General features: G+C 48.5%; 1 protein-coding gene across 1 annotated transcript in view; it reads left to right on the top strand.

Annotated features, from left to right (window-relative positions):
• Positions 1-15,590: 15,590 nt before the first annotated feature.
• LOC137371062 (cholecystokinin receptor-like) overlaps positions 15,591-21,506 on the top strand; it is a 74,985-nt gene continuing 69,069 nt past the window's right edge. Inside the window, exons 1-4 of the mRNA XM_068032962.1 lie at positions 15,591-15,688; positions 17,356-17,471; positions 19,070-19,081; positions 20,111-20,362. Of these exons, the coding sequence (XP_067889063.1) occupies positions 15,591-15,688; positions 17,356-17,471; positions 19,070-19,081; positions 20,111-20,362 (478 nt within the window). The remainder of the gene's footprint in view (positions 15,689-17,355; positions 17,472-19,069; positions 19,082-20,110; positions 20,363-21,506) is intronic.

Here is a 21,506-nt window from a genome sequence, read left to right as displayed (position 1 = left end):
TCTGGAATGCACTGTCTGAGAGTGTGGTGGAAGCAGGTTCAGTGAGTGTTCAGGAGCTGGAATGCACTGTCTGAGAGTGTGGTGGAGGCAGGTTCAGTGAGTGTTCAGGAGCTGGAATGCACTGTCTGAGAGTGCGGTGGAAGCAGGTTAAGTGAGTGTTTAGGAGCTGGAATGCACTGTCTGAGAGTGTGGTGGAGGCAGGTTCAGTGAGTGTTTATGATCTGGAATGCACTGTCTGAGAGTGTGGTGGAGACAGGTTTAGTCAGTGTTTAGGATCTGGAATGCACTGTCTGAGAGTGTGGTGGAGGCAGGTTCAGTGAGTGTTTAGGATCTGGAATGCACTGTCTGAGAGTGTGGTGGAGGCAGGTTCAGTGAGTGTTTAGGATTTGGAATGCACTGTCTGAGACTGTGGTGGTGGCAGGTTCAGTGAATGTTTAGGATCTGGACTGCACTGCCTGAGAGTGTGGTGGAGGCAGGTTCAGTGAGTGTTTAGGATCTGGAATGCACTGCCTGAGAGTGTGGTGGAGACAGTTTCAGTGCGTGATTAGGATCAGGAATGTACTGCCTGAGAGTGTGGTGGAGGCAGGTTCAGTGAGTGTTTAGGATCTGGAATACACTGTCTGAGAGTGTGGTGGAGGCAGGTTCAGTGAGTGTTTGGGATCTGGAATGCACTGCCTGAGGGTGTGGTGGAGGCATGTTCAGTGAGTGTTTAGGATCTGGAATGCACTGTCTGAGAGTGTGGTGGAGGCAGGTTCAGTGAGTGTTTAGGATCTGGAATGCACTGCCTGAGAGTGTGGTGGAGGCAGGTTCATTGCGTGGTTAGGATCTGGAATGCACTGCCTGAGAGTGTGGTGGAGGCAGGTTCAGTGAATGTTCAGGATCTGGAATGCCGTGTCTGAGAGTGTGGTGGAGGCAGGTTCAGTGAGTGTTTAGGATCTGGAATGCAGTGTCTGAGAGTGTGGTGGAGGCAGGTTCAGTGAGTGTTTAGGATCTTGATTGCACTGTCTGAGAGTGTGGTGGAGGCAGGTTAAGTGAGTGTTTAGGATCTGGAATGCAGTGTCTGAGAGTGTGGTGGAGGCAGGTTCAGTGAGTGTTTAGGATCTGGAATGCACTGTCTGAGAGTGTTGTGGAGGCAGGTTCTGTGAGTGTTTAGGATCTGGAATGCACTGTCTGAGAGTGCGGTGGAGGCATGTTGAGAGAGTGTTTAGGATCTGGAATGCACTGTCTGAAAGTGTGGTGGAGGCAGGTTCAGTGAGTGTTTAGGATCTGGAATGCACTGTCTGAGAGTGCGGTGGAGGCATGTTGAGAGAGTGTTTAGGATCTGGAATGCACTGTCTGAAAGTGTGGTGGAGGCAGGTTCAGTGAGTGTTTAGGATCTGGAATGCACTGTCTGAGAGTGCGGTGGAGGCATGTTGAGAGAGTGTTTAGGATCTGGAATGCACTGTCTGAGAGTGTGGTGGAGGCAGGTTCAGTGAATGTTTAGGATCTGGAATGCACTGTCTGAGAGTGCGGTGGAGGCATGTTGAGAGAGTGTTTAGGATCTGGAATGCACTGCCTGAGAGTGTGGTGGAGGCAGGTTCAGTGAGTGTTTAGGATCTGTAATGCACTGCCTGATAGTGTGGTGGAGGCATGTTCAGTGACTGTTTAGGATCTGGAATGCACTGCCTGAGAGTGTGTTGGAGGCATGTTCATCGAGTGTTTAGGATCTGGAATGCACTGTCTGAGAGTGTGGTGGAGGCAGGTTAAGTGAGTGTTTAGGATCTGGAATGCACTGTCTGAGAGTGTGGTGGAGGCATGTTCAATGAGTGTTTAGGATCTGGAATGCACTGTCTGAGAGTGTGGTGGAGGCAGGTTCAATGAGTGTTTAGGTTCTGGAATGCACTGTCTGAGAGTGTGGTGGAGGCAGGTTCAGTGAGTGTTTAGGATCTGGAATGCACTGTCTGAGAGTGTGGTGGAGGCATGTTCAGTGACTGTTTAGGATCTGGAATGCACTGCCTGAGAGTGTGTTGGAGGCATGTTCATCGAGTGTTTAGGATCTGGAATGCACTGTCTGAGAGTGTGGTGGAGGCAGGTTAAGTGAGTGTTTCGGAGCTGGAATGCACTGTCTGAGAGTGTGGTGGAGGCAGGTTAAGTGAGTGTTTAGGATCTGGAATGCACTGTCTGAGAGTGTGGGGGAGGCAGGTTCAGTGCGTGGTTAGGATCTGGATTGCACTGTCTGAGAGTGTGGTGGTGGCAGGTTCAGTGAATGTTTAGGATCTGGAATGCACTGTCTGAGAGTGTGGTGGAGGCAGGTTCAGTGAGTGTTTAGGATCTGGAATGCACTGTCTGAGAGTGTGGTGGAAGCAGGTTAAGTGAGTGTTTAGGAGCTGGAATGCACTGTCTGAGAGTGTGGTGGAGGCAGGTTCAGTGAGTGTTTTGGAGCTGGAATGCACTGTCTGAGAGTGTGGTGGAGGCAGGTTCAGTGAGTGTTTAGGAGCTGGATTGCACTGTCTGAGAGTGTGGTGGAGGCAAGTTCAGTTAGTGTTTAGGATCTGGAATGCACTGTCTGAGAGTGTGGTGGAGGCAGGTTAAGTGAGTGTTTAGGATCTGGAATTCACTGTCTGAGAGTGTGCTGGAGGCAGGTTCAGTGAGTGTTTAGGATCTGGAATGCACTGCCTGAGAGTGTGGTTGTGACAGGTTTAGTGAATGTTTAGGATCTGGAATGCACTGCCAGAGAGTCTGGTGGAGGCAGGTTAAGTGAGTGTTTAGGATCTGGAATGCACTGTCTGAGAGTGTGGTGGAGGCAGGTTGAGTGAGTGTTTAGGATCTGGAATGCACTGTCTGAGAGTGTGGTGGAAGCAGGTTAAGTGAGTGTTCAGGAGCTGGAATGCACTGTCTGAGAGTGTGGTGGAAGCAGGTTCAGTGAGTGTTTATGATCTCGAATGCACTGTCTGAGAGTGTGGTGGAGGCAGGTTCAGTGAGTGTTTAGGATCTGGAATGCACTGCCTGAGAGTGTGGTGGAGGCAGGTTCAGTGAGTGTTTAGGATCTGGAATGCACTGTCTGAGAGTGTGGTGGAGGCAGGTTCAGTGTGTGTTTAGGATCTGGAATGCACTGTCTGAGAGTGTGGTGGAGACAGGTTTAGTCAGTGTTTAGGATCTGGAATGCACTGTCTGAGAGTGTGGTGGAGGCAGGTTCAGTGAGTGTTTATGATCTGGAATGCACTGTCTGAGAGTGTGGTGGAGACAGGTTTAGTCAGTGTTTAGGATCTGGAATGCACTGTCTGAGAGTGTGGTGGAGGCAGGTTCAGTGAGTGTTTAGGATCTGGAATGCACTGTCTGAGAGTGTGGTGGAGGCAGGCTCAGTGTGTGTTTAGGATCTGGAATGCACTGTCTGAGACTGTGGTGGTGGCAGGTTCAGTGAATGTTTAGGATCTGGACTGCACTGCCTGAGAGTGTGGTGGAGGCAGGTTCAGTGAGTGTTTAGGATCTGGAATGCACTGTCTGAGAGTGTGGTGGAGACAGTTTCAGTGCGTGATTAGGATCAGGAATGTACTGCCTGAGAGTGTGGTGGAGGCAGGTTCAGTGAGTGTTTAGGATCTGGAATACACTGTCTGAGAGTGTGGTGGAGGCAGGTTCAGTGAGTGTTTGGGATCTGGAATGCACTGCCTGAGGGTGTGGTGGAGGCATGTTCAGTGAGTGTTTAGGATCTGGAATGCACTGTCTGAGAGTGTGGTGGAGGCAGGTTCAGTGAGTGTTTAGGATCTGGAATGCTCTGCCTGAGAGTGTGGTGGAGGCAGGTTCATTGCGTGGTTAGGATCTGGAATGCACTGCCTGAGAGTGTGGTGGAGGCAGGTTCAGTGAGTGTTTAGGATCTTGATTGCACTGTCTGAGAGTGTGGTGGAAGCAGGTTAAGTGAGTGTTTAGGATCTGGAATGCAGTGTCTGAGAGTGTGGTGGAGGCAGGTTCAGTGAGTGTTTAGGATCTGGAATGCACTGTCTGAGAGTGTTGTGGAGGCAGGTTCTGTGAGTGTTTAGGATCTGGAATGCACTGTCTGAGAGTGCGGTGGAGGCATGTTGAGAGAGTGTTTAGGATCTGGAATGCACTGTCTGAAAGTGTGGTGGAGGCAGGTTCAGTGAGTGTTTAGGATCTGGAATGCACTGCCTGAGAGTGTGGTGGAGGTAGGTTCATTGAATGTTCAGGATCTGGAATGCACTGTCTGAGAGTGTGGTGGAGGCAGGTTAAGTGAGTGTTTAGGAGCTGGAATGCACTGTCTGAGAGTGTGGTGGAGGCAGGTTCAGTGAGTGTTTAGGATCTGGAATGCACTGTCTGAGAGTGTGGTGGAGGCAGGTTAAGTGCGTGTTTAGGATCTGGAATGCACTGTCTGAGAGTGTGGTGGAAGCAGGTTAAGTGAGTGTTTAGGAGCTGGAATGCACTGTCTGAGAGTGAGGTGGAGGCAGGTTCAGTGCGTGGTTAGGATCTGGAATGCACTGTCTGAGAGTGCGGTGGAAGCAGGTTAAGTGAGTTTTTAGGAGCTGGAATGCACTGTCTGAGAGTGCGGTGGAGGCAGGTTCAGTGCGTGGTTAGGATCTGGATTGCACTGTCTGAGAGTGTGGTGGTGGCAGGTTCAGTGAATGTTTAGGATCTGGAATGCACTGTCTGAGAGTGTGGTGGAGGCAGGTTCAGTGCGTGGTTAGGATCTGGATTGCACTGTCTGAGAGTGTGGTGGAGGCGGGTTCAGTGAATGTTCAGGATCTGGAATGCACTGTCTGAGAGTGTGGTGGAGGCAGGTTAAGTGAGTGTTTAGGAGCGGGAATGCACTGTCTGAGAGTGTGGTGGAGACAGGTTCAGTGCGTGATTAGGATCAGGAATGTACTGCCTGAGAGTGTGGTGGAGGCAGGTTCAGTGAGTGTTTAGGATCTGGAATACACTGTCTGAGAGTGTGGTGGAGGCAGGTTCAGTGAGTGTTTGGGATCTGGAATGCACTGCCTGAGGGTGTGGTGGAGGCAGGTTCAGTGAGTGTTTAGGATCTGGAATGCACTGTCTGAGAGTGTGGTGGAGGCAGGTTCAGTGAGTGTTTAGGATCTGGAATGCACTGCCTGAGAGTGTGGTGGAGGCAGGTTCATTGCGTGGTTAGGATCTGGAATGCACTGCCTGAGAGTGTGGTGGAGGCAGGTTCAGTGAGTGTTTAGGATCTGGAATGCAGTGTCTGAGAGTGTGGTGGAGGCAGGTTCAGTGAGTGTTTAGGATCTTGATTACACTGTCTGAGAGTGTGGTGGAGGCAGGTTAAGTGAGTGTTTAGGATCTGGAATGCAGTGTCTGAGAGTGTGGTGGAGGCAGGTTCAGTGAGTGTTTAGGATCTGGAATGCACTGTCTGAGAGTGTTGTGGAGGCAGGTTCTGTGAGTGTTTAGGATCTGGAATGCACTGTCTGAGAGTGTGGTGGAGGCAGGTTCAGTGAATGTATAGGATCTGGAATGCACTGTCTGAGAGTGCGGTGGAGGCATGTTGAGAGAGTGTTTAGGATCTGGAATGCACTGTCTGAAAGTGTGGTGGAGGCAGGTTCAGTGAGTGTTTAGGATCTGGAATGCACTGCCTGACAGTGTGGTGGAGGCAGGTTAAGTGCGTGTTTAGGATCTGGAATGCACTGTCTGAGAGTGTGGTGGAAGCAGGTTAAGTGAGTGTTTAGGAGCTGGAATGCACTGTCTGAGAGTGTGGTGGAGGCAGGTTCAGTGAGTGTTTAGGAGCTGGAATGCACTGTCTGAGAGTGTGGTGGAGGCAGGTTAAGTGCGTGTTTAGGATCTGGAATGCACTGTCTGAGAGTGTGGTGGAAGCAGGTTAAGTGAGTGTTTAGGAGCTGGAATGCACTGTCTGAGAGTGTGGTGGAGGCAGGTTCAGTGAGTGTTTAGGATCTGGAATGCACTGTCTGAGAGTGTGGTGGAGGCAGGTTCAGTGAGTGTTTAGGATCTGGAATGCACTGTATGAGAGTGTGGTGGAGGCAGGTTCAGTGAGTGTTTAGGATCTGGAATGCAGTGTCTGAGAGTGTGGTGGAGGCAGGTTCAGTGAGTGTTTAGGATCTTGATTGCACTGTCTGAGAGTGTGGTGGAGGCAGGTTAAGTGAGTGTTTAGGATCTGGAATGCAGTGTCTGAGAGTGTGGTGGAGGCAGGTTCAGTGAGTGTTTAGGATCTGGAATGCACTGTCTGAGAGTGTTGTGGAGGCAGGTTCTGTGAGTGTTTAGGATCTGGAATGCACTGTCTGAGAGTGTGGTGGAGGCAGGTTCAGTGAATGTATAGGATCTGGAATGCACTGTCTGAGAGTGCGGTGGAGGCATGTTGAGAGAGTGTTTAGGATCTGGAATGCACTGTCTGAAAGTGTGGTGGAGGCAGGTTCAGTGAGTGTTTAGGATCTGGAATGCACTGCCTGACAGTGTGGTGGAGGCAGGTTAAGTGCGTGTTTAGGATCTGGAATGCACTGTCTGAGAGTGTGGTGGAAGCAGGTTAAGTGAGTGTTTAGGAGCTGGAATGCACTGTCTGAGAGTGTGGTGGAGGCAGGTTCAGTGAGTGTTTAGGAGCTGGAATGCACTGTCTGAGAGTGTGGTGGAGGCAGGTTAAGTGCGTGTTTAGGATCTGGAATGCACTGTCTGAGAGTGTGGTGGAAGCAGGTTAAGTGAGTGTTTAGGAGCTGGAATGCACTGTCTGAGAGTGTGGTGGAGGCAGGTTCAGTGAGTGTTTAGGATCTGGAATGCACTGTCTGAGAGTGTGGTGGAGGCAGGTTCAGTGAGTGTTTAGGATCTGGAATGCACTGTCTGAGAGTGAGGTGGAGGCAGGTTCAGTGCGTGGTTAGGATCTGGAATGCACTGTCTGAGAGTGCGGTGGAAGCAGGTTAAGTGAGTTTTTAGGAGCTGGAATGCACTGTCTGAGAGTGCGGTGGAGGCAGGTTCATTGCGTGGTTAGGATCTGGATTGCACTGTCTGAGAGTGTGGTGGTGGCAGGTTCAGTGAATGTTTAGGATCTGGAATGCACTGTCTGAGAGTGTGGTGGAGGCAGGTTAATTGAGTGTTTAGGATCTGGAATGCACTGTCTGAGAGTGTGGTGGAAGCAGGTGAAGTGAGTGTTTAGGAGCTGGAATGCACTGTCTGAGAGTGTGGTGGAGGCAGGTTCAGTGAGTGTTTATGATCTGGAATGCACTGTCTGAGAGTGTGGTGGAGGCAGGTTCAGTGAGTGTTTAGGATCTGGAATGCACTGTCTGAGAGCGTGGTGGAGGCAGGTTCAGTGCGTGGTTAGGATCTGGATTGCACTGTCTGAGAGTGTGGTGGAGGCAGGTTCAGTTAGTGTTTAGGAACTGGAATGCACTGTCTGAGGGTGTGGTGGAGGCAGGTTCAGTTAGTGTTTAGGATCTGGAATGCACTGCCTGAGAGTGTGGTTGTGACAGGTTTCGTGAATGTTTAGGATCTGGAATGCACTGCCTGAGAGTGTGGTTGTGACAGGTTTAGTGAGTGTTTAGGATCTGGAATGCACTGCCTGAGACTGTGGTGGAGGCAGGTTCAGTGAGTGTTTAGGATCTGGAATGCACTGCCTGAGAGTGTCGTGGAAGCAGGTTAAGTCAGTGTTTAGGATCTGGAATGCACTGTCTGAGAGTGTGGTGGAGGCAGGTTCAGTGAGTGTTTAGGATCTGGAATGCACTGTCTGAGAGTGTGGTGGAGGCAGGGTCAGTGAGTGTTTAGGATCTGGAATGCACTGTCTGAGACTGTGGTGGTGGCAGGTTCAGTGAATGTTTAGGATCTGGACTGCACTGCCTGAGAGTGTGGTGGAGGCAGGTTCAGTGAGTGTTTAGGATCTGGAATGCACTGCCTGAGAGTGTGGTGGAGGCAGGTTCAGTGCATGGTTAGGATCTGGAATGTACTGCCTGAGAGTGTGGTGGAGGCAGGTTCAGTGAGTGTTTAGGATCTGGAATACACTGTCTGAGAGTGTGGTGGAGGCAGGTTCAGTGAGTGTTTGGGATCTGGAATGCACTGCCTGAGGGTGTGGTGGAGGCATGTTCAGTGAGTGTTTAGGATCTGGAATGCACTGTCTGAGAGTGTGGTGGAGGCAGGTTCAGTGAGTGTTTAGGATCTGGAATGCACTGTCTGAGAGTGTGGTGGAGGCAGGTTCAGTGAGTGTTTAGGATCTGGAATGCACTGTATGAGAGTGTGGTGGAGGCAGGTTCAGTGAATGTTTAGGATCTGGAATGCACTGTCTGAGAGTGCGGTGGAGGCATGTTGAGAGAGTGTTTAGGATCTGGAATGCACTGTCTGAGAGTGTGGTGGAGGCAGGTTCAGTGAGTGTTTAGGATCTGGAATGCACTGCCTGAGAGTGTGGTGGAGGCAGGTTCAGTGAGTGTTTAGGATCTGGAATGCACTGTCTGAGAGTGTGGTAGAGGCAGGTTCAGTGAGTGTTTAGGAGCTGGAATGCACTGTCTGAGAGTGTGATGGAGGCAGGTTCAGTGCGTGGTTAGGATCTGGATTGCACTGTCTGAGAGTGTGGTGGTGGCAGGTTAAGTGAGTGTTTAGGAGCTGGAATGCACTGTCTGAGAGTGTGGTGGAGGCAGGTTCAGTGTGTGTTTAGGATCTGGAATGCACTGTCTGAGAGTGTGGTGGAGGCAGGTTCAGTGAGTGTTTAGGAGCTGGAATGCACTGTCTGAGAGTGTGGTGGAGGCAGGTTCTGTGAGTGGTTAGGATCTGGAATGCACTGTCTGAGAGTGTGGTGGAAGCAGGTTAAGTGAGTGTTTAGGAGCTGGAATGCACTGTCTGAGAGTGTGGTGGAGGCAGGTTCAGTGAGTGTTTAGGATCTGGAATGTACTGCCTGAGAGTGTGGTGGAGGCAGGTTCAGTGAGTGTTTAGGATCTGGAATGCACTGTGTGAGAGTGTGGTGGAGGCAGGTTCAGTGAGTGTTTAGGATCTGGAATGCACTGCCTGAGAGTGTGATGGAGGCAGGTTTAGTGAGTGTTTAGGATCTGGAATGCACTGCCTGAGAGTGCCGTGGAAGCAGGTTAAGTCAGTGTTTAGGATCTGGAATGCACTGTCTGAGAGTGTGGTGGAGGCAGGTTCAGTGAGTGTTTAGGATCTGGAATGCACTGTCTGAGAGTGTGGTGGAGGCAGGTTAAGTCAGTGTTTATGATCTGGAATGCACTGTCTGAGAGTGTGGTGGAGGCAGGTTCAGTGAGTGTTTAGGATCTGGAATGCACTGTCTGAGAGTGTGGTGGAGGCAGGTTCAGTGAGTGTTTAGGAGCTGGAATGCACTGCCTGAGAGTGTGGTGGAGGCAGGTTCACTGCGTGGTTAGGATCTGGAATGCACTGTCTGAGAGTGTGGTGGAGGCAGGTTCAGTGAGTGTTTAGGATCTGGAATGCACTGTCTGAGAGTGTGGTGGAGGCAGGTTCACTGCGTGGTTAGGATCTGGAATGCACTGTCTGAGAGTGTGGTGGAGGCAGGTTCAGTGAGTGTTTAGGATCTGGAATGCACTGTCTGAGAGTGTGGTGGAGGCAGGTTCAGTGAGTGTTTCGGATCTGGAATGCACTGTCTGAGAGTGTGGTGGAGGCAGGTTCAGTGAGTGTTTAGGATCTGGAATACACTATCTGAGAGTGTGGTGGAGGCAGGTTCAGTGAGTGTTTAGGATCTGGAATACACTGTCTGAGAGTGTGGTGGAGGCAGGTTCAGTATGTGTTTAGGATCTGGAATGCACTGTCTGAGAGTGTGGTGGAGGCAGGTTCAGTGAGTGTTTAGGATCTGGAATGCACTATCTGAGAGTGTGGTGGAGGCAGGTTCAGTGAGTGTTTAGGATCTGGAATACACTGTCTGAGAGTGTGGTGGAGGCAGGTTCAGTATGTGTTTAGGATCTGGAATGCACTGTCTGAGAGTGTCGTGGAAGCAGATTAAAACAGTGTTTTTTTATCTGGAATGCACTGTCTGAGAGTGTGGTGGAGGCAGGTTCAGTGAGTGTTTAGGATCTGGAATGCACTGTCTGAGAGTGTGGTGGAGGCAGGTTCAGTGAGTGTTTAGGATCTGGAATACACTGTCTGAGAGTGTGGTGGAGGCAGGTTCGGTGAGTGTTTAGGATCTGGAATACACTGTCTGAGAGTGTGGTGGAGGCAGGTTCGGTGAGTGTTTAGGATCTGGAATGCACTGTCTGAGAGTGTGGTGGAGGCAGGTTCGGTGAGTGTTTAGGATCTGGAATGCACTGTCTGAGAGTGTGGTGGAGGCAGGTTCAGTGAGTGTTTAGGATCTGGAATGCACTGTCTGAGAGTGTGGTGGAGGCAGGTTCAGTGAGTGTTTCGGATCTGGAATGCACTGTCTGAGAGTGTGGTGGAGGCAGGTTCGGTGAGTGTTTAGGATCTGGAATACACTGTCTGAGAGTGTGGTGGAGGCAGGTTCAGTGAGTGTTTCGGATCTGGAATGCACTGTCTGAGAGTGTGGTGGAGGCAGGTTCAGTATGTGTTTAGGATCTGGAATGCACTGTCTGAGAGTGTGGTGGAGGCAGGTTCAGTGAGTGTTTAGGATCTGGAATGCACTGCCTGAGAGTGCCGTGGAAGCAGGTTAAGTCAGTGTTTAGGATCTGGAATGCACTGTCTGAGAGTGTGGTGGAGGCAGGTTCAGTGAGTGTTTAGGATCTGGAATGCACTGTCTGAGAGTGTGGTGGAGGCAGGTTAAGTCAGTGTTTATGATCTGGAATGCACTGTCTGAGAGTGTGGTGGAGGCAGGTTCAGTGAGTGTTTAGGATCTGGAATGCACTGTCTGAGACTGTGGTGGTCGCGGGTTCAGTGAATGTTTAGGATCTGGAATGCACTGACTGAGAGTGTGGTGGAGGCAGGTTCAGTGTGTGTTTAGGATCTGGAATGCACTGTCTGAGAGTGTGGTGGAGGCAGGTTCAGTGAGTGTTTGGGATCTGGAATGCACTGTCTTGAGAGTGTGGTGGAGGCAGGTTCAGTGTGTGTTTAGGATCTGGAATGCACTGACTGAGAGTGTGGTGGAGGCAGGTTCAGTGAGTGTTTAGGATCTGGATTACACTGTCTGAGAGTGTGGTGGAGGCTGGTTCAGTGTGTGTTTAGGATCTGGAATGCACTGTCTGAGAGTGTGGTGGAGGCAGGTTCAGTGTGTGTTTAGGATCTGGAATGCACTGTCTGAGAGTGTGGTGGAGGCAGGTTCAGTGAGTGTTTAGGATCTGGAATGCACTGTCTGAGAGTGTGGTGGAGGCAGGTTCAGTGAGTGTTTAGAATCTGGAATACACTGTCTGAGAGTGTGGTGGAGGCAGGTTCAGTGAGTGTTTAGGATCTGGAATGCACTGTCTGAGAGTGTGGTGGAGGCAGGTTCGGTGAGTGTTTAGGATCTGGAATACACTGTCTGAGAGTGTGGTGGAGGCAGGTTCAGTGAGTGTTTGGGATCTGGAATGCACTGCCTGAGAGCGTGGTGGAGGCAGGTTCAGTGAGTGTTTAGGATCTGGAATGCACTGTCTGAGAGTGTGGTGGAGGCAGGTTCAGTGAGTGTTTCGGAACTGGAATGCACTGTCTGAGAGTGTGGTGGAGGCAGGTTCAGTGAGTGTTTAGGATCTGGAATGCACTGCCTGAGAGTGCCGTGGAAGCAGGTTAAGTCAGTGTTTAGGATCTGGAATGCACTGTCTGAGAGTGTGGTGGAGGCAGGTTCAGTGAGTGTTTAGGATCTGGAATGCACTGTCTGAGAGTGTGGTGGAGGCAGGTTAAGTCAGTGTTTATGATCTGGAATGCACTGTCTGAGAGTGTGGTGGAGGCAGGTTCAGTGAGTGTTTAGGATCTGGAATGCACTGCCTGAGAGTGCCGTGGAAGCAGGTTAAGTCAGTGTTTAGGATCTGGAATGCACTGTCTGAGAGTGTGGTGGAGGCAGGTTCAGTGAGTGTTTAGGATCTGGAATGCACTGTCTGAGAGTGTGGTGGAGGCAGGTTCAGTGAGTGTTTAGGATCTGGAATGCACTGTCTGAGAGTGTGGTGGAGGCAGGTTCAGTGAGTGTTTAGGAACTGGAATGCACTGTCTGAGAGTGTGGTGGAGGCAAGTTCAGTGAGTGTTTAGGATCTGGAATGCACTGTCTGAGAGTGTGGTGGAGGCAGGTTCAGTGAGTGTTTAGGATCTGGAATGTACTGTCTGAGAGTGTGGTGGAGGCAAGTTCAGTGAGTGTTTAGGATCTGGAATGTACTGTCTGAGAGTGTGGTGGAGGCAAGTTCAGTGAGTGTTTAGGAACTGGAATGCACTATCTGAGAGTGTGGTGGAGGCAGGTTCAGTGTGTGTTTAGGATCTGGAATGCACTGTCTGAGAGTGTGGTGGAGGCAGGTTCAGTGAGTGTTTAGGATCTGGAATGCACTGTCTGAGAGTGTGGTGGAGGCAAGTTCAGTGAGTGTTTAGGAACTGGAATGCACTATCTGAGAGTGTGGTGGAGGCAGGTTCAGTGTGTGTTTAGGATCTGGAATGTACTGCCTGAGAGTGTGGTGGAGGCAGGTTCAGTGAGTGTTTAGGATCTGGAATGCACTATCTGAGAGTGTGGTGGAGGCAGGTTCAGTGTGTGTTTAGGATCTGGAATGCACTGTCTGAGAGTGTGGTGGAGGCAGGTTCAGTGAGTGTTTAGGATCTGGAATGCACTGTCTGAGAGTGTGGTGGAGGCACGTTCAGTGAGTGTTTAGGATCTGGAATACACTGTCTGAGAGTGTGGTGGAGGCAGGTTCAGTGAGTGTTTGGGATCTGGAATGCACTGTCTGAGAGTGTGGTGGAGGCAGGTTCAGTGAGTGTTTAGGATCTGGAATGCACTGTCTGAGAGTGTGGTGGAGGCACGTTCAGTGAGTGTTTAGGATCTGGAATACACTGTCTGAGAGTGTGGTGGAGGCAGGTTCAGTGAGTGTTTGGGATCTGGAATGCACTGTCTGAGAGTGTGGTGGAGGCAGGTTCGGTGAGTGTTTAGGATCTGGAATACACTGTCTGAGAGTGTGGTGGAGGCAGGTTCAGTGAGTGTTTGGGATCTGGAATGCACTGCCTGAGAGCGTGGTGGAGGCAGGTTCAGTGAGTGTTTAGGATCTGGAATGCACTGTCTGAGAGTGTGGTGGAGGCAAGTTCAGTGAGTGTTTCGGAACTGGAATGCACTGTCTGAGAGTGTGGTGGAGGCAGGTTCAGTATGTGTTTAGGATCTGGAATGCACTGTCTGAGAGTGTGGTGGAGGCAGGTTCAGTGAGTGTTTAGGATCTGGAATGCACTGCCTGAGAGTGTGGTGGAGGCAGGTTCAGTGAGTGTTTGGGATCTGGAATGCACTGCCTGAGAGCGTGGTGGAGGCAGGTTCAGTGAGTGTTTGGGATCTGGAATGCACTGCCTGAGAGCGTGGTGGAGGCAGGTTCAGTGAGTGTTTAGGATCTGGAATACACTGTCTGAGAGTGTGGTGGAGGCAGGTTCAGTGAGTGTTCGGGATCTGGAATGCACTGCCTGAGAGCGTGGTGGAGGCAGGTTCAGTGAGTGTTTAGGATCTGGAATGCACTGTCTGAGAGTGTGGTGGAGGCAAGTTCAGTGAGTGTTTCGGAACTGGAATGCACTGTCTGAGAGTGTGGTGGAGGCAGGTTCAGTATGTATTTAGGATCTGGAATGCACTGTCTGAGAGTGTGGTGGAGGCAGGTTCAGTGAGTGTTTAGGATCTGGAATGCACTGCCTGAGAGTGTGGTGGAGGCAGGTTCAGTGAGTGTTTATGATCTGGAATGCACTGTCTGAGAGTGTGGTGGAGGCAGGTTCGGTGAGTGTTTAGGATCTGGAATACACTGTCTGAGAGTGTGGTGGAGGCATGTTCAGTGAGTGTTTATGATCTGGAATGCACTGTCTGAGAGTGTGGTGGAGGCAGGTTCGGTGAGTGTTTAGGATCTGGAATACACTGTCTGAGAGTGTGGTGGAGGCAGGTTCAGTGAGTGTTTGGGATCTGGAATGCACTGCCTGAGAGCGTGGTGGAGGCAGGTTCAGTGAGTGTTTAGGATCTGGAATGCACTGTCTGAGAGTGTGGTGGAGGCAAGTTCAGTGAGTGTTTCGGAACTGGAATGCACTGTCTGAGAGTGTGGTGGAGGCAGGTTCAGTATGTGTTTAGGATCTGGAATGCACTGTCTGAGAGTGTGGTGGAGGCAGGTTCAGTGAGTGTTTAGGATCTGGAATGCACTGCCTGAGAGTGTGGTGGAGGCAGGTTCAGTGAGTGTTTGGGATCTGGAATGCACTGCCTGAGAGTGTGGTGGAGGCAGGTTCAGTGAGTGTTTGGGATCTGGAATGCACTGTCTGAGAGTGTGGTGGAGGCAGGTTCAGTGAGTGTTTGGGATCTGGAATGCACTGCCTGAGAGTGTGGTGGAGGCAGATTCAATCGTGGCCTGCAAAATCTAATTGGATAAGCATCCGAAAGGGGAACAACTTTGCAAGCTACGGGGAAGGGACAGGGGAGTGAGACTAGGTATGTTGCTCTTGCAGAGAGCTGGCACAGTAGTGAATGGTCTCATTCTGTGCTCTAACCATTCTGTGATTCTATTTTATAAAAATTGTGGGATCAGTTAAGGTGACGATGAAGCTGTCAGATTGTCATAAAAACCCAACTTGTTGACTGGGGAAGCCTCTCATCCTTACCCTAGCTGTAGATCTTGGTCTACATGTGACTGCAGACCCACAGCAATGTGGTTGACTCTTAACTGCCCTCTGAAATGGCCCAGCAAGACACTTAGTTGTATCAAAGCAGCACTGTGGGAGCAGCTTGACCACATGGACTGCAGTGGTTCATGATGATATCTCACCAACACCTTGACAGGGCATTTGGATGTTGAAATAAATATTGTCCTTTGCAGTGAAACACCACAGCACTGCCAAGGCTGGAAATACTTGGCTTGTCTGGCAGTATCTGTGGAGAGAGAAACAGAGTTAACATTTCAGGTCTGAGACCTTTCATCAAAACTCTAACGAAAGGTCATTGACGTGAAACATTCACTCTGTTTCTCTCTCCACAGATACTGTCTGACCTGTTGAGTATTTCCAGCATTTTCTGTTTTTATTGTCGCCTCGCCAGTGATGCCCACATCCCCAGAATGAATTAAAAACAACATTCGTCTCTGTCACAGACGCCTCTTGGCTTCCCTCCTCCGTCCCATGAGCTATTTGTAGTCCTACTGTTGGGTTGTGATTCATCCAGTTAGCTTAAGCACTATATCTGTAATTAAGCTGTCTGCAACACGATAGATGAAGCCCAGGAGATATTCAAAACCATTAAGGCAACAATCAATGATGTCAGCAGTCTTTATCATTTTCTTTTCTGTAAATCAGACAAATATGTGTGAATCCTTTTACATTCTTCCAACTACTTGTGACACAAAGTAGGTGTCAAATTCAAGTGGTGAGATCTCCTTTGGACCCAGGTCATCGCTTAGATAAGGAGTGGGATTTATCTGTGTTTTATATGGTTGTTTAGCTCTTTGGAATGTCTCAGAAATTTAGACCATACCCGGTGATGCGATGGGCGTTTTTGTGACTGCAAGGCTGTTTCTAGTGGAGTTCTGTCGGGCTCAGAACTAAGTCCCTTGCTTTTTGTGGTTTATATCAATGATTTGGTGTTGAATGTAGTGGGTATGATTAAGAAGTTTGTAGACTATGCAAAAATTGGCTGTGTGGTTGATAATGAAGAAGAAAGTTTCAAACCGTGGGAAGAGATCAATGGACTAGTCGGGTAGGTGGAATAATGGCAAGGAGTTCAATCCGGAGAAGTATGGGGTAATGCATTTGGGGAAGGCAAACAAGGCAACGAAATACACAATAAATGATAGGATACGGAGAAGTGTAGAGGAACAGAGGGACCTTGGAGTGCATGTCCACAGATCCCTGAAGGTGGCTGGACAGGTAGATAGGGTGGTTAAGAATGCATATAGGATACTTTCCTTTATTGGCCGAGGCCTTGTGTGTAAGAGCAGGGAGGTTATGCTCGAACTGTATAAAACACCAGTTAGACCACAGCTAGAGTATTGTGCACAATTCTGGTCATTGCATTAGAGGAAGGACGAGATTGCACTGGAGAGGGTACAGAGGAAATTTAGAGTCATAGAGTCATTTACAGCACAGAAGGAAGCCATTCAGCCCATCGAGTCTATGCCTGCTCTCCATGGAGCTATCCATTCAGTCTCACTCCCCCGCTCGATCCCCATAGCCCTTCAAGTTTATTTCCTTCCAGTGCCCGTCCAATTTCCTTTTGAAGTCATTGATTGATTGATGAGGATGTTGCCAGGACCGGAGAATTTTAGTTATGAGAGCAGATTGGATAGGGCAGGTTTGTTTTCTTTGGAACAGAGGAGGTTGAGTGGAGATTTTATTGAGGTGTGTAAAATTATGAGGGGCCTATACGGAGAACCTAATTCCCTTAGCAGAGGTCAATAAAAAGAGGGTGGAGATTTAAAGTAATTGGTGGAAGGTTTAGAGGGAATTTGAGGGGAAATATTTTGACCCAGAGGGTGGTGGGGATCTGGAACTTGCTGCCTGAAAGGGTGGCAGAGGCAGAAACCCATTTCACATTGAGAAAGTACTTGGATCTGCACTTGAAGTGCTGTAACGAACACGGCTATGGACTAACAGCTGGAAAGTGGGATTAGGCTGGATGGCCTAATTGACAGCCAGCAGAGACATGATGGGCCAAATGGCCTCCTTCTGTGCCATAACTTTTCTTTTGGAGGGTCGTGCATGAGGGAGTGCTGCACTGTCGGAGGGTCAGTACTGAGGGAGCGCTGCACCGTCAGAGGGTCGGTACTGAGGGAGTGCTGCACTGTCAGAGGGTCAGTACTGAAGGAGTGCTGCACTGTCGGAGGGTCAGTACTGAGGGAGCGGTGCACTGTCGGAGGGTCAGTACTGAGGGAGCGCTGCACCGTCAGAGGGTCAGTACTGAGGGAGTGCTGCACTGACAGAGGGTCAGTACTGAGGGAGTGCTGCACTGTCGGAGGGTCAGTACTGAGGGAGTGCTGCACTGTCAGAGTGTCAGTACTGAGGGAGTGCTGCACTGTCAGAGGGTCAGTACTGAGGGAGTGATGCACTGTCAGAGGGTCAGTACTGAGGGAGTGCTGCACCGTCAGAGGGTCAGTACTGAGGGAGTGCTGCACTGTCAGAGGGTCAGTATTGAGGGAGTGCTGCACTGTCAGCAGGTCAGTACTGAGGGACTGCTGCACTGTCCGAGGGTCAGTACTGAGGGAGTGCTGCACTGTCAGCTGGTCATTACTGAGGGAGTGCTGCATTGGATCCTGTGATGAGAGGATTATTTTGTTTTTGTTTGTGGGATGTGGGCATCACTGACCAGGCCAGCATTTATTGCCCATCCATTGCCCATGAACTCAGAGGCTTGCTCGGCAATTTCAGAGGGCATTTCAGAGTCAACCACATTGATGTGGGGCTGGAGTCACATGTAGGCCAGACCAGGTACGGACAGCAGATTTCCTCCCCTAAAGGCCATTCGTCCTTTGATGAAAGGCTGAGTAAATTGGGCCTCTGCTCTCTGAATTTTAGAAAATTGAGAGGTGATCACATTGAAAGACCTCAAATTGTTATAAGGTTTGACAGGGTCGATGCTGAGTGATTGTTTCCCCTGACTGGGGAATCTAGAACAGAGGATCACAGTCTCCAGATAAGGGGTCGGCTATTTAGGACAGAGATGAGGAGAAATTACTCAGTTGGTTGTGAATCTTTGGAATTCTCTACCGCAGAGGGCTGTGGAAGCTCAGTCATTGAGTATATTCAAGACAGAGATTGATAGATTTTTATATGGAGAGAATTGAGGGATATGGGGAATGGTGGAGTTGATATGAATGCTCAGTTGTGATTGTATTGAATGGTTGGCGGATTCATGCTGTGTGTCCTACTGCAGCTCCTGTTTCTTACTTTCTGTCAGTGCTGCCGTCTTTCAGGTTGGACCTCCTGCCCTCTGAAGTGGGTTTAAAAGATACCTTCGCACTATTTTGAAGTAGAGCAGAGGAGCTCTCCCCAGTATCCTGGTCAATCAACATCACTAAAGTTGTTGATCACATATCCGCTTCTGGAATCTTACTGTGCACATATTTAGCGGCTGTTTTTCCTACATTACAGCAGTGACTACTGTTATGAACACTGGACTTTGTAACATGATTATGTTTTAAATCAGGTGAACTCACATCCACTTTGCTAAAGGACAAGACAGAAATCCTGGTTACCAGGACAACAGAGAACACAGATCAAAGACCTTTATTTTGAAAAAACAGGGTAACATCTGAAGAACAATGGGCTACAACAGGAGACTACAAAGAGATATAAATAGGGCAAAGACCTGGCAAATGGAGTATAATGTGGGAAAGTGGGAAATTGTCCACTTTGGCAGGAAGAGTAAAAAAGAAGCATATTATCTAAATGGTGAGAGATTGCAGAGCTCTGAGATGCAGAGGGATCTGGGTGTCCTAGTGTATGAATCGCAAAAGGTTAGTTTGCAGGTACAGCAAGTAATTAGGAAAGCTAATAGAAAGTTATAATTTATCGTGAGGGGAATTGAATACAAAAGTAAGGAGGTTATGCTTCAGTTATACAGGGCATTGGTGAGTCCACATCTGGAGTACTGTGTACAGTATTGGTCTCCTTATTTAAGGAAGGATGTAAATACATTGGAGGCAGTACAGAGAAGGTTTACTAGACTAATACCTGGAATGGGCAGGTTGTCTTATGAGGAAAGATTGGACAGGCTAGGCTTGTATCCACTGGAGTTTAGAAGAGTAAGAGGCGACTTGATTGAAACATATAAGATCCTGAGGGGTCTTGACAGGGTGGATGTGGAAAGGATGGTTCCCCTTGTGGGAGAATCTCGAACTCGGGTTCACTGTTTAAAAATAAGGGGTCGCCCGTTTAAGACAGAGATGAGAAGAAATTACTTCTCTCAGAGGGTTGTGTGACTTTGGAATTCTCTTCCTCAAAAGGTGGTGGAAGCAGAGTCTTTGAATATTTTTAAGACAGAGGTAGATAGATTCTTGATGAGCAAGGGGGTGGAAGGTTATCGGGGGTAGGTGGAAATGTGGAGTAATCAGTTCAGCCATGAACTTATTGAATGGTGGAGCAGGCTCGAGGGGCCGAGTGGCCTACTCCTGCTCCTAATTCGTATGTTCGTATGGTTCAGCCTCCCAGACTTTCAGGTGGTAAACTAGGGATCAGTAATTCAGAAGATACAAATGAACCAGGCAGCTGTTAACACCTGGGAAACAATGGAAGACCCAGGTGGCTCTGTGAAACCAGACTTCTGGACTTTGCATATTGAAACAGGACAATAAGCTATTGACTTTTGAGTCCAGATAAATGTAACAGATTTTCTGAAGGTGGATGATGTAAGAGGGGGATGCAGCGGTTGTATCCTCAGAGAGAGAGAGAGAGAGAGAGAGAGAACACCTGCTCTCAGCAACCTGAGACAGCAAAAGGCTGTTAAGACTTGAACCTGTTTTGAAAGTTGAAACTTGCAAAGAAGTAGAAGCCCAGCGGGAATCGCCTTATTCACAGAGGTCCAGGTCAGAAGTGAGTGAAGAGAACATTGATTTTTTTAAAAATGGTCTGGGAGATTTAGCTCATTGCTACTGGGAGGAGTGTGTGATGATTAACCTCAAAGACTGTTGCCATCCAGTGAGGACAGTGTAACATAAAAGTGTGATGTGAGGTTTAATAGTATTTTAATAAGTAAATAGCTTTCTTTGTAATTTGGGGTATCAGCTACTTACAAAGTATTATTTAGTTAATGGGGATTTCTTCTAGTTTAGTTGTTATAATAAAAGTTTTAATGTGTGAAAACTTGTGTAAGTCCTTAGATGGGTCTGGGGGTTCATATCTCATACTTTAACATTAACACTCTCTCTGAGGTTGTAACACTACCCTTCAAAAGAACTTAATTGGCTGGAAAGCGCTTTAGTCATCCCGACATTCTTTCTGTGTTCTGGGGGAGGTGGAAGGGGAGATGTTTAATGGTGAACTAGCTTCTGCCATTTTGTGATGAAATAAGCTGAATGAAAGTATAGAGTTTTCTCTCTCACTCTTGCTGGCTTTGTACCATTAAGTGGAGTGGATTATTCTTTTATTCAAAGCAATTTGAATCATGATCCTTTTCCTTTTGCAGATCTCGATTACACTGTTCGAATCCTGCTCTACTCCATTATTTTCCTCCTGAGTGTTTTTGGGAACACGATGATTATCCTAGTGCTGATTCTGAACAAGAGGTTGCGGACAGTAACAAACTCCTTCCTGCTTTCATTGGCCCTCAGTGATCTGATGGTTGCTGTTTTTTGCATGCCATTCACCCTCATCCCCAACCTGCTCGGAGACTTCATCTTTGGCCAGGCGATGTGTAAAATCACTGCCTATTTTATGGGTAAGAGAACACACCTAGATCAGTTTGCTTAATCCGAGTGCATGGGCTGGAGCTGGGCAGAAATGTCCGGGATCCCGGTTGAACACAATCCAGGGACCCTGCGGGAATGTGTGTGTGTGTGTGTCTGGGTCTATATATGTATCTATGTGTATATATATATATATATATCTGTATATGTCTGCATATATATTTCTGCCTGTATATGTTTGTGTTACTGTGTGTATATGTCTGTGTTTATATTTCTGCCTGTGTGTATGTGTCGACATGTCTATGTTTCTGTCTGTGGGTATGTCTGCAAGTCTTAGTTAGTTTGAATAAAACTCCCTCTACACTGTCCCACAAACAATCCCAGGACAGGTATAGCACGGGGTTAGATACAGAGTAAAGCTCCCTCTACACTGTCCCCATCAAACACTCCCAGGACAGGTACAGTCCGGGGTTAAATACAGAGTAAAGCTCCCTCTACACTGTCCCCATCAAACACTCCCAGGGCAGGTATAGCATGGGGTTAAATACAGAGTAAAGCTCCCTCTACACTGTCCCCATCAAACACTCCCAGGGCAGGTACAGTCCGGGGTTAAATACAGAGTAAAGCTCTCTCTACACTAAAAAAACAGAGAAAAAAAAAGAAAAAAAAAAGAAAAGAAAATAAGAAAAAAAAACGGGGTTAGAGACAGATGGTCATCTGGAGTAGCTGTTTAGTTCCTGTCATCACAACTCAGGAAGGATATGTTGGAGTAGATTCAGTGGATTTGTGTTGGGGTTTCAACTACGAACAGTATTTATTCACGACTTAGATGGCAGGATAGGAAGTCACATCCAAGCTAGTTGATAGCATAAGACAGGGAGCATTGTTGACAGTGTAGATGGAAGACATTTATAGGTCCAGGTACACAGATCATTAAAATGTTATGAACAGGTTGTTACCACTGAGGCAGGAGAAGTGCACTGTTTATTCTAGTTCCACTTCTCCACAGGTCACAATATATATTTAAATTTCTCACTTACCGATATGGTCAATCACATACTCTATTTTTGCCAGAATAAAACCACACCATCCAGGTTTTTAATAAGCAACAAAATTATCAGTTTATTATAAAACCAGTCACAACCAATAATGAAGTAAAGCATAAACACACAGATT

The sequence above is a fragment of the Heterodontus francisci genome, chromosome 6, assembly GCF_036365525.1.
Source record: "Heterodontus francisci isolate sHetFra1 chromosome 6, sHetFra1.hap1, whole genome shotgun sequence".
Classification (NCBI taxonomy): domain Eukaryota; kingdom Metazoa; phylum Chordata; class Chondrichthyes; order Heterodontiformes; family Heterodontidae; genus Heterodontus; species Heterodontus francisci.
Note: the sequence above shows the minus strand (reverse complement) of the source record. Positions and strands in the feature narration are given on the sequence as shown.